Here is a 12,997-nt window from a genome sequence, read left to right as displayed (position 1 = left end):
TTCTAATCTAGGCCAAAGGAACCATTTAATTTACTATTAGACACAAAGCCATCATCACACTGCATGTCAAGGGGAGGGGTAGGTCATTTATACTGCAATTTTAAACTGCAATTTAAACTGTAATTAAACGCTCATTTAAAACTGTAAATATCTCATTTCACAGATCTTGAGTCTTGAATGGAGAAGAGTTTGCTTACACCTTCATTTCCAACGACCACTTTAAAGCAATCTAGGTACTTGGCAACAGCTAAAACCAGGAAGGCAGTGTGCTTCACCCCCACTCCTCACGGCCAGATACGCTCACGACATTGCACAAGTCACTAAAGCTACTCTCGAAACCAAACTAAATCGGGATGCTCAGGATTTGTTTTCTGGCGGTCCTCGAAACCACCAGATTTCCTCAACTTCAACTCGAGGCAACGGGCTTACAGGACTGAAAATCCACTATTTGAAATGCTGATTGAATGCATACAGCCCAGCTGTCCCATACCCATCACACGCTCCACCTCCCATGCCTGTGAACCATGGGCACAGCACATGTGGAGTCCAGAACCAGAGGCTTATCTACGGGGCTTTTTAATGATGGGGGATTAGTTTAACATTAAGTGTTTCAATCCTCTATACTTGCAGCTTGGGAGCTAAGGGTATGAGATGAGCTTTCACAGAGAGCGATTCCTCTAAGCACTGCTATTTACAGTTCTGTATGATAAGTGATTCTGGGAGTCCTGGAGTCTAATCCATTATGTTTATGTTTTAAATGCATTTCCCATCTAAAGCATTTGCTCCTAACCTAAGGAGGCAGAAAATAACCTTTCCTGACTGCAAGTTCCCAGCGCAGACAGATAATCCTTGCATTAGCCCAACGTTGTGGCAAAATCGTTATTTCACCACAAGAGAGCACTCCAGCAATACAAGATTTTATGTTGCCTATAAGCAATTTTATGACTGCCTTATGCTCCACATGGGGCACCCACTCGGGAACCAAAGCACTTAAACAAAAATCTAGATCGATAATAATAATCATTGTAACTGTAATTTTCTACTCAAAGAGAAGCACGGCCCACAGGACTGAAGCTACAATGCCCTGAAGTCTCACTCATGCGATGGTAGTGCAATCACGGGGGCACTGTTCCTGCTCCAATAAACAGCTAATGCTTCTCCTCCTTTCCTACTTGTAAAGCAAATATTCCCTTATTGGCACCCTGCTCCCAAGTCACAGGGCTGCCGTCCTCCGAGTCATAAATGATATCCTATGGTTGTCACATGCCTTCCATCCATTCCCTGACAGAACTATGGAAGGCGACCCTACTGGGATGCTAAAGGTGGTACTGGCCTGTGCAGCAGCACATCATGGAGGGCAAATCAGGAAAAGGCGCAGCCGGGATGTGAGTGGAAATGGGGATGGGAGACTGGAAAGAGGGGCTGCGCAGCCAGGGTTGATCCAAGGGCAGGCCTCCCACGCTGCACAGTGCTGATAGACGGCAAAGAAACAATTCCGTCAATGAGGAGAGGTGAAAAGACTGGGGGCATTTTTGGATTTGTTTTTATTTTTTACTAAATCCTGCAAAACCCACAGCCAAAACGCTAGAGTTTTGTGAGAGAGAAATCTTCCACTTTTAGACACCGTTCCAAAACCATGAACCAACAAGCTGCCGCACTTCTTAAAATTTCTCATGGCAACTTCACCTGCAGTCACCAGCTGGGAGACTTACTGAGTGCAAGTTTAACGTTTGCCCCGTGAGGGCAAAGCAGACGATCTAAATGAACACAGCACGTGGAGGCAGAAGGAAATAAACAGAAGAGAAGAATTTCTCGCCAGTGCACCAACCTGATCATGGGAAGAATGCTACCAAGGATCCTGCTTGGGTAGGACCCTGTACTTCAGAAGATCTAGGCTTTAAACTTCTAGCAAGTTTAGATACTTAGTACTTAGACTGTTGGTCATCTCTTGTGGAGGAATACCTCTGGAAGAAACCAAGATTCTTGTTGCTTATCTACCTACCCTGTCTTCTATACTCTTTCAGGGGTCTCTTCAACATAGAACACTTTAACAGGGAAAATTATTCTGGAGCAGTGTGGATTATTTTTTTTTCAGGAAACTGAATTACAAATTCCATCTTCACCGTGAAAGCTGAGTAAGGTTTTGGAGAAGAAAAACGTGTTTTCTCCCCGTCTCCTTCCCTTCCAGGAGAACATTCCCCAGTGACAAACATAGGAGCCTTAAGTGATGTGATTTTATTTTACATTGAGAGAGAACAGATTAGTTGTACAGATCACACAAGGCGGTAGTATAGGAAGCCCCTGGATTCGTTGCCAGACGAAATCCATCGCTGAGCACACACCGAGTCCCTTGAGTAATGTCTACAAGGTGAAATAGAGAGGTGGCTTTTTTTCAGTCCAGCTCCCACTTAGACCATAATACAGTCAAGCAACTCAACTGTAAAATTAAGTTAAACCATGTTTACAGAGGTGCTGACAGGCTTTCCAGTCATGTTAAACTAAATTTATAGAGCCAAGTCAGTTGAAGAAAGCATTTTTTGTAGCCAAGTAGACAGAGGAGTAGATTTCCTAAGGAGGAAATCTGCATTCCCTGGTCCAGTCAATGGTCCAATACTGCTTTTGGCAATTCTCTTTGTTCGAGTGGTAAAAAGAAATGAGGATGGGACTTGGATTCCAGATGCCTGCCTCAAAATGGGTAACGATTCAGCAGATCTGGAACTTGGGGTTTAAAGTTACTTCTGATTCTTTGGAAATCATTCCAACACAGAGTTTTTAATTCCAAAAATTATAACTGTTCAATTATGTTCAACAATTGTCACCAGACCTAAACTTTTCAGCTTTGTTCAGATTTTGACATACAGCTTCAGGCTGGATTTTCCAAGTCCTCATGCTTTGTTGTGCACAAGGCAGACAATTTTTCTTTCCTCTTTCATAAGAGGTAATTGAAGGTAAACAGGGGAAAAATGGGGTGGAACAGGCCTATACAATGACTCACTGAGGATGATGACAGAAAATTGCTGCTGTCTGCGCTAAGTGAAGGACTTAAAATAATCCAGCAGAGAGGAGGGCAGGCTCGCTGAGCTGGCTTTGCAGAGCTGTGTCAGAGTTAAACTAGGCTTCTTTGCTCAGGTAGGTCACCTATTTCTTTACTTTGCTAATAACTGTCCATCTCTGTTCAGAGGGAAGTGGGCACCCCTGCCTACTTAATTTCTAAAGAAGGATGTGTAACAGACTTCTGTTTCCTCCTCTGGGACTAAATTACAGATGTGGTCAACTCAGCACCATATAGAAAGACAAAACAAGCCTTGTACAACAGATAACTTGTCAACGTGAGGCAAGGCAGATCTGAATTTACAAAATCTCATTGGGGTTCACTTCTGAGACCAGTGAATTGCATAGGTGCCTATTCTTATAGAAGCTGGGACCTCCTTTCAGCATCAATCCATTTCTCAAAAGTTTCTCTCGGAAACTTGGAATGTGTCTGAACTTTGGTATAATGATTTGAAACAAACTCTGAAACTCAGCAAGTTTCAGGTAGCTCGAGGTTACAAGCACTTGAAAGAGCTCCTGAAGTGGCTCCAGTTGTCAAATGAAGTGAGCACAAGCAGATTTTTTTCGCAAAGGATTTGCTTACCGAAATCCCACATGCTGCACACTTCTTGCCAAATCGCTGCAGAAACTTCTGCCAGAAAGGAATGCTCACAGCCGCTGATACCTACAATGGAAAAAAAACCCGTATCTGTACTGAGCTTACTGCCACTGTCTTCTTCAGCTGCAGAGCTCACAGACATCTTTTTGTCTAATGCATTAAGGTCTGAAAGGAAGATGAACTTGCAGATTCCTATTTCTCCTCATCCTTAGAGTGATTTTTTTTTGGGTTTGATTCACTATTACATATTACAAACAAAACCTATCTGTGAGAGGGTTTTCCACAGAAGGCAGTATCTTAAAATTTCCTTTTCCTAATGTAAGCCACAGCAGTTAAAGTTATACATGACACAGTCATTGAAGTTCAAACATATTGCAAATAGTCATACTTTGCGCTAATGTCTTTTGCCTCATGAGCCGAACCTGACAAGTGAATTAAGCTCCGCTTCACTGTACAGGAGAAAAGCTGAAGCACAAGATACACTTATCTTGAGACATACTTAGAGTACATATCCCATACTACATGTTTATTTTCAGGAACAACCTGCAAGAGAAATAATCGCTTACAGTCAACATTACCATGTCATGTATTGTAATACTCACTTGGTAGCAGCAATAATCACAGGCAACACCGTACCAATACAATGAAGTATTGCTACTCAGGACAGTCTTACAATTGACCTAAATTCAATTGTCATCTCATTGTTACAGTTATATTTGACTCTTTACTGACTTCACTATTTCTTGTCTCTCTTCTTGGTGTCCATTACTTGCAGAGCCTGAAGGTACCCAACAGTCATCCCTTGCTCTCCAATATTGTGGTTTTAATAACTGGAAAACATCTGTCTTATAACGTGGGAAAGGAAGAATCAAAAAGGGGTAGAAAGGGTGGGAGGCTGCGACCAAGAAGGGGAAATGATGCTCCCCTAAGATGGTTCCACAAAGTCACTGTGTCAAATGGGTCACAAGTCATGCAACAGCTTCCCTGAAAACCCCTGCTGCAGTATTCTATATGGTAGACAACTTCTCTACAAAATATTTCAAAAGTGCAGTACATGCCCATCCCAGTAATTATGCAGCATTAATTGTTCTACTTGTGTCTAAAGGACTGTGGCCAGAAGGATGAAAATCGCAGTTTTCAACTAATACTACTTGTAATCGTAAAGTAAATCATGGAACAGAGGAATAGCATGTAACCTCAGCTATAAGTATCACCTAAGCAAGCAGAATTCTACCTCTGCGTGTCAAGAGAAAAGGTTCTGTAAAAGGATTGTTTTATCACACTGCCAATTGCTCTAGAGAGGAATATTCACATCTCTGGATATTTTAAATATTTATCCTTGCAAGCTGCCTAGCCCAGAAGGCTCACGTGTATGAATACCAAAATTAAAGTTGTTTAATTTTCAGTATATCAGCCCGGGGAAAGGGAAAAAGGAGCTACAGTTCCAGACCTCCGTTCCGGCAGCAGCTTTTGTCTTTTATAGGAGCAGGAAGTGACTTACAGGTAAAAGCAACAAGGAATGAATTAAAAGCTCCAAAGCATTAATTTTTTAGTACAGTAGAGAACACCAGCTTTATTTCAAACAGTCAATGCAAAAGATAGTGTAGCTTCTTAACAGCTCTGTCTAGACAAAAAGCTGTGCTTGTCTTGTGTTATTTTGTGCCAACAACCAGTGAGAACCAGCTATCAAATAAAAAGATGGGAGGGAAGTGCAACTCACCAAGATGGTAACCACCAAATACTGGAAGTGATTGCGAAGATCAGCAGCATGAGTGCAGAACAGGACAAAGTTGCTCTGCTCCAGCTGTTGAATTGAAGACATTTGGCGACCACCAGAAAAGAAAGGAAAAACAAAAAGACAAAAAAATGACGTCACACTCCATACTAGCCAAACACAGTTGGGACTGATTTGTTAAATATAGGGTTTGGGAGTCTCATTTTTCCCTCGCTTGCAAAAATTTAAAGAAGCAATAACTCTCCTGCTGTCACCAAAGTAACATAGGAATAATATTGGGGCAAGCAAGAGGCAAACCATGCACCTAATACAGCATAAAAATGACCAAAACAGGAACTGCCATACAAGAGGATTCTGTCTAAAGGCTTTATTCCCTATGTTGCAATTGCCTTGTGGTGTTGTCACAGCCACCGCTGCAGATTACTGCAAGAAATTGCCCTTCCTTTTCCATAGCAATGCCATAAATCTTTAATCAGAAGCTCTGACGCCAAAGCAAGCTACTCTTCAGCTGGAATCATACCCACGACAACTTCCCATAGTAAAGCATCTGCCTGCTGGTTTTGTATACAACCTTGGCTATAGAGTGTAGCTTGGGTCGGATATCTCCGTAAGTCTGAGCACTCATTGGATGAGCTTCACTGTGTTATAATGGCACATGAAGCCACTGCCACCTTGCTTTTGCAGAACTCAGGTGGGTTCTGAACACCAGAATATGGTTCAGGCCCAGCTCCAGCAATTCTGCAGAAGCAGAATGACAGAGAAGGATTTAATACACGTGCCACAGCAGTGTGATCAACTCTTGCTCCTTTGTGCGCTTGTAGATTTTAAGTGGCCAATCATCTGCATACAAATTAGGATAAAAGTTATATCCCTTCTCCGTTGCCACCAAAGCCTTCCCTAGCTTGTGTCCTAGTTTACGCTGCCTTCATTTTAGATGTAAAATATCACACTCTGGGATTGTGGCCAATGCATCTTTACCTGCCTATTCCTTCGCTTATCAGTAATCCACTCACTAAATTCCATGAAGTCAGTGTCCCTCCCTTGGATAACAATAGCAAGGGTTGCTTATGCTGGCTGAACTGGAGCAATACAGCTTCCAGCTTCTGCCTCCCCTCACACCTCTGCTTCAGTCTGTACAAATAGAAAAATAAAGAGATATGGACTGACAGAAGATCTTTTCCTCTCTGGGTGTTGCCAGCGAGTAGCTGGCTGCCAGCAACCAGCTGTGTGCTACATCCTTACTGACTGGGTGGATGCTGGAAGGATCTGGACCATAAGGCACCTTTCATCTTTCATCTTCTCCCTGTCTTTGTTGTTGCTCTCGGTGCCCGCAGCTCCCAGAAGTAGGCAGAAATCCTTCTGCTACTGTTTCGTATCCTTGGGCCTTCCAGCAAGGACTGGTAGATGCTGTAAAGGACAGCCTACTAACTGTGCTCAAATCCAGGCCAATGAGAAACTTCAGTGCTTCTTTGGCAAACAGGCTTTTAAGTAGCCCTTTCAAGGAACTTCTTAATTCACCAGGACTGCTGGTGAACACAGCACTGCCCTCTTACATGCCCTGTTCTTCCCCTCTGTCTTGATATTCACCTGATCAATGGCTCATGTGACTCAGAGCCTGTTGACAAAAATGTGAATATTACTGGCTTTTCAATATAAAACCAACTTCAACTGATATGTACAGGTTCACATTAAAATAACATATTCACTGAGTTGAACATGGCTCAAAAATCAAACTTTAAAAAGAGTGCTGGACTGTGGAGAGTAAGGGTTTCTTACTGAGTGGTTTTTTACAGGTCCTCTCTATGGGAGGACATATTGCATCTTTTTGCGAGAGCCACATTAAACTGCAGGTCCTCATTTAAAAATTAACTCCATCTAACTCTGAGACAGGTAAGACCTCCTGCCTCTGAACATCATCTTACTCTGACCTAACGCCTTCCATGACAAAAGACTCCACAAAAACCAGTTCCGCCACTGTCTGAGAACAGCCACCTATGCAAAGGAAAGGGGCAATGGTTTGAAGTGACACACACTATAGAGAAGAACAGAGAAAAGAGAAAAAGCATTCTCTAAGCAACTGAAACCACAGGACACTGTAGCTGGGTAACATAAAATGACCTAATCTGGGTCACTAGGACTAGTTCCTCACCTTTTATGAAAAAAAAAAAAAGAAAGAAAAAAAAAGAAAAAAAGAAGCCATCTTTAAATGGTCAGGACTTTGGTTTTGCTTCCCATTTGAAAGAGCCATCTCCAGCCACACAGGCCCCCAGGCACCAAAAAAGGGCTTTGGTTCCCTACTGATTTGTAGGGAAAGGCACCACCCCCTAGATCACAACCTCCAGTCACCAGCCAAAGGTTATTTGCATTTTAGCTGCCGCAGACTCTCCCATGCTGGGACTGGAATGAGGCCAACGCACAGACTTAGAGAGTCTGAAGTTACCTGAACTGCTGTCGAGATGAGAAGAAATGAAGCTGTAAGCTTCACATATGGACCATGCTTCATGGTGAGTCCAAGCCCCTTACAAAAAGGAATTGCTCTGTCTGAATTTAAGGCATAAGGATCTAAGAGGAGCAGAATACATAAAATAACAATCTTTTTCAGAAATGAATGTGAAATTATCATTATTATTAAATCTAGGCATACTTAAATATATCTTACCATCTTTTTCCTTTACTCCGAGAAAAAGAATGACAATTCCAAGAAGATACACACCTCCTATGACCCCTGCTGCAATCATATAAACTTTTGCCTTTGGAAAGAAAAAGACATATATGAAATTGTGACAGTAGAATGACAAGTCATTATGAAAATTTCAGTCTCTTTCTGGTGAGTCATCTGCAAATGAAGAAATGCCCGTCTACATACAGCCAGCTGTCTTTTACCCCTCTGAAAAATGTTCACTTCTGCAGTTCATTTATAAACAACACCTACTTTAGGATAAATCTAGGGCACATAAGTATATATTTCTTGCAAAAAAAAAAAAGGAGCTGTGAACAAAAGGGCTACTGTGTTGGTAACTTGAATGTTTTAAAAATTTGCTTATGTTAAGACTAGCTATAGACATACACAGTCATTTATCAAAAACATGCAGCATCCCTAGAGTGATTCTGACTTTCAGTAAATCCAGTGGATCTAGTAACACAGACTGCAAAATCTGTATCTGTATCTATGCTGGGTAGGAAAGGCCTCAGTACTGATGTAAACAAAATTACTACAGTTACTGCATTTATACATAATGATAATAAAATCTTCCTTTAGGCTCTAATGAATTTCAGAAATCACACTTTCATGTCAATGTTTTGAGAATATGGTAGCTTGCATGCTTGTTTTCCCAGTTACTTAGTGAAATACTCGAGCATATTCAAAAATCATTGCTTCCTATTAACCAGGGGAACAAAGCCTCCAAGGATACCCCACACACCGTTAGATCACTTGTATTGTTTCTAAGTCTGACCACACTGATTCTTGAATAGAGCTTAAAAAAAATTCTTTTGCTTTAGCATTCTGTAATAATACCATTTTAAACTGTAAATCAGCCCCTAGTGAAAACAAAAGGTGGCCATATACCTCCTAGCTACTTTACAGTTTGGCATCTTCAGCAAAGCTCCTCAGTGGAATTCTGCTGTCACGCTGAGAAGTGGTTGCAGAGACACAGACGGGAAGCCTCCTCTGCAACGAGGTCGTTGTCTCAACTCCAGCATTACTGATTTCAAGGAAGTCATGTTCCTGCTCATCCGGCTGGATATGATATGGTATTATAGAAACAGCCCCACCCCTCTCCCAAAGAGATTTTAGTGTGCTCCTATAGACACTTACTTGATGAGAGAGGGGATCTGAGGGGTCTGGAAAGCTGGGAGCGTCATACCAGGAGTGGGTTGTGTTTACTGGGGGTGTCACAGTGCAGTGATGAGAGACATGAGCACTGGCCACAATCTGCCCCTGAAGCGCAGCTCCAATCAAGGTGCCAAGCACTTCCATGGTCATTCCTAAAGAAGAAAGCACAAAGGTGCACTGAGGATGAGAACTCAATTTCTCCACCGTCTGCAAGCTTGCTCATCTGTCTCAATGAAGAGAAACCTCATCAAACCATTTTCTTTTATAGGGAACAAGCAGAAAAAGCAATACCAAGAACAGCAGAACTGGAAGGTCAGAAATAGAACAATTTCCAGGAAAGAGAGTTTTGTCATCTATTTTCTGATCAGCTTTTAGAAGCTTTAATGGAAGAGCCTCTTTTAGAGAGGCTACATGATGGATACGGCTGAGATTAAGAGCCACAGGGGGATGGCATAGAAACCTTTCATATCGAGGACCAGAGCAGAACCACACTTTAAATTTTGACTGCCATTTTTGCAAAACAGGACTCAGAACCATAACATCACATTTTTCATCTCAAGCTTGACAGCAACTTGTGAAACATTTTTCAAGCCACTTATCTGATCAGTCCTCTAGGTTCTCCAGCTGTAAAATACAAATTATACTTACCTCAGGCTTCTGGTGGAAATAATACAGCTGCAAAGCTCTTGAAAACAGCAGATGCTGTTCTTAACTGCCTAAGGACACACTCAGGCAGAACTAGCTACCTCGGCCTCAGAGAATGATTCAGATCACAAACACTCCAAGTACCATCAGAACAAGGGATCATCTGAAAAAAACAACTAAAGTCTCCATTTGGGAAAGCAAAGATCTAACCATGGGCATCCAGCTCATGCTTCATGTACTCAAAATCAGTCAACGAGGCGGGTAGTTGTTACAGCTCCGTCGCAGGCGAGTGGTGAGTAATCTGGGTTCTAGATCCTTCTCACCCTGAGGGATTTCAAGCCTACCGCTCCTGCTTTCATGCAATATGACCATAGCCAGCATCCCCATGGCACGAAGATAAACGGAATCCCTGTCTTAGCTTCAGACACTATTTATGCATTTTGTGGAAAGATACATAGGGTTGTATACATGAACAGATTAGGAACAGGGACCAAGACTCCCTGTTTATGAGAGAATGCTCTTCTCATTGACCTGAACACCAGGCTTTTTTCTACTTATTCTCTCTTGGTGGCTCCAGGGGTCCTATGCTCCTTTCTCAGAAGCACCATGGGGGACTTTGAAGGGGCTGCTTCCAGAGTGCTCTCTGTTCTGGTGGTTATCATATTATCCCTGGGAAGTGACAGGCGTTTCAAAAGCTCGTAGCTTCCAGTTTATTCAAGTTCCCTGCTCTATAACAGCCTTCCTAGGTGACCTTGGACACATGTCTTTTTGTGTATCCATGGAAAGGAATAAAAAGTACTTCTCCACCTAACAGGAGGGCAATGCACACAGACTGCAAGGTGTTCAGATAGTGCAGTAATGAGGGCTGTACGTATATATGGAAGATCAAGTAAGGAAAAAGAAATAGAGGCTCCCTGGGAGACCTTGGATCGTTTGAACTGTTGCTTCTATGTTCCCAAACAGACATTGCTTCTGAATGGAAAATTTGAGGCTTCACGTAACATTAATTTAAATCAGTGAGAAGTTAAAGAAAAACAAACCAACTTCTTCCCTAAACTTCACATCCAGCCTTACTAGTAAGGTTACAGTTCAGTCCATACACACAAAGATGCTGGCAGATGGTGAAAATTCTCACCTTGACCTGATATGAAGTGTTTGGACACAAAATAGTCTCAGTTGGGCCTTGCAGAGCTTCCAAACTGTTGACTACTCAGTGCAAAGGTAATGCACCTGAGCCACACCTTTCATTCAAAACACCACCTGCACGTTTCTAACCTTTATCTAGGGCTCCATATCTGCATTTTACCAAACGCTTGCATAGAATAAAACTCAGAAGCATCATTAGAGGCAACAGAAATACAGCCATTATAAAACCTCACTTTATAAGAAGTAGCAAGATCTGAGCAACAGGCATATTTCAAAGTTCTTGTGTGCTCAGAATTTACAATGTAGTACTTTCCACCTTAGCCAAGAAAGCTGATCTTTCAGAAATCAGATCATACCTTGAAGTAAGTTATAATTTACCCAGAATGTAAGTAGGATTTATGTTAAAGCCACTTTGGAATCCAGTATTTCTAGCTTGCATTCATAGTAAGGAGCAGGACAAAATTTATAGTAAGTAGTTCTGCTTGTCTCCAGTAGAGGGTAATGGATCCTCTGATCCCAACCTTTTTTTTTAAAAGCACACTTTGTATTATACAGCTGGTTTTCTTTAAACAGCTGAAGAAATGCCTGAAAACTGACTGCATCCAAGAAAGTCATCAACAAGAATTCTCTATGAAACCCAAAGAGAGGCAAAAGTGTAAAACACTTGTTTAAAAAAAGAGGGGGAAAAATTTCTCACATAATCATAACCATTACAAGAAAACTTGGCTCCAAACAAATATAATTTCAAAATATACAAAAATACCGACATTTGAAAAGCTAAAACTATGGTTCATTCCACCACCCTAACTTGGCTTAGGAGAACAGCTGTACACTCAAAAGTTAAACCCTTTCTGAATAATAAAATGACACCATACACATATAACACCTCTCAGCCATGGAGTTCAACAGCTTTTATGAGCAAAAATTTCACATGCCTATGAAGCCTTGCATGGGACTAGCAGATAGGAAAGCAGATTTATTTGGATCACAGCCTCTGAAGACATAAAACCAGACAATAGAAAACACTAGGTACATGGATTTAGTTAGAATTTAGGCCAGATGACTCAGACTACAGTCAGTGCCAAAGAATATAACACAACTGGAATCTCCCCCTCTTTAGTCCTGTCCTATGACTGCTAGTCCAGACTTTCTCCTGAGATAGTTGATGATAATGCAAATTACAACTGTTCCATGTGCTGGAATGGGATTGGGTTGCTCAGGGAGTATTGTATTCAGAATTTCTGACATCGTTTTTTTTAGCACTTCTGGCCATTTCATTGTGCCTCTACGGCCTAGTTCTCAACATACTCAAGCAAGTATGTTGATGGTTAGAAGGACTAATGGAAGAGAAAAGGGCTCTTGTCAGGAAGAGAAAAGAGATGCGATAAAAAAATTACAAGTTGTTCTAAAGCAACACTAAAAGACAAGTTAAGACACAGAAAAGTCTTTCATGTGATATTTGACTCTCTTCTCTTTACTTTGCTTAATGTTGGTGGCCATGAGAGACAGCAGTTACATAGTGAAGAATGCAAATAGAGCGTGAGAACAGAGGTGAAGAGAGTAGGAAGGGAAGAAACTGTTCTTACATTCAATTTATGATCTATACAGGAAATCCTGAAAATATTTTCATTGCCCTTTTTTGGTCCAATCGATCTGCTTCAAAGCAAAAATTTTGCCTGGTTGTGATTGTTGTAGAGCCAGAGATGTTCCAGAGCCAGTCTGGAAGCCCTCATTCTTTTAACTAACACAGTCAGAGCAGTAGTTATATTAAAGCAAGATCTGTCCTTAAACTACCTGGTGTATGTTAGAGTTAAATAAATGCAGATGAAATAAAAAGAGAGATTTCAGCTGGTGTGAACATGCGCAAAAAATTACTCTCCTGTTTTGGTGAGGCTAACTGGCTTGATGCTATGAGTTCTAGAAATTTTTTCAAAGAAAACAGGTTTGGGATTTGAATTTATAACATGAAACACATGAACCTAAGGAA

General features: G+C 41.5%; 1 protein-coding gene across 1 annotated transcript in view; it reads right to left on the bottom strand.

The window, feature by feature from the left end:
- Positions 1-12,997, bottom strand: part of MFSD2B (MFSD2 lysolipid transporter B, sphingolipid) — a 33,079-nt gene that overhangs the window by 4,789 nt on the left and 15,293 nt on the right. The window contains exons 6-10 of the mRNA XM_074153449.1: positions 9,202-9,371; positions 8,044-8,134; positions 7,825-7,946; positions 5,370-5,453; positions 3,635-3,715 (exon numbers count right to left, since the gene is read on the bottom strand). Of these exons, the coding sequence (XP_074009550.1) occupies positions 3,635-3,715; positions 5,370-5,453; positions 7,825-7,946; positions 8,044-8,134; positions 9,202-9,371 (548 nt within the window). The remainder of the gene's footprint in view (positions 1-3,634; positions 3,716-5,369; positions 5,454-7,824; positions 7,947-8,043; positions 8,135-9,201; positions 9,372-12,997) is intronic.

The sequence above is a fragment of the Numenius arquata genome, chromosome 9, assembly GCF_964106895.1.
Source record: "Numenius arquata chromosome 9, bNumArq3.hap1.1, whole genome shotgun sequence".
In the NCBI taxonomy this organism is placed as follows: Eukaryota; Metazoa; Chordata; class Aves; order Charadriiformes; family Scolopacidae; genus Numenius; species Numenius arquata.
Note: the sequence above shows the minus strand (reverse complement) of the source record. Positions and strands in the feature narration are given on the sequence as shown.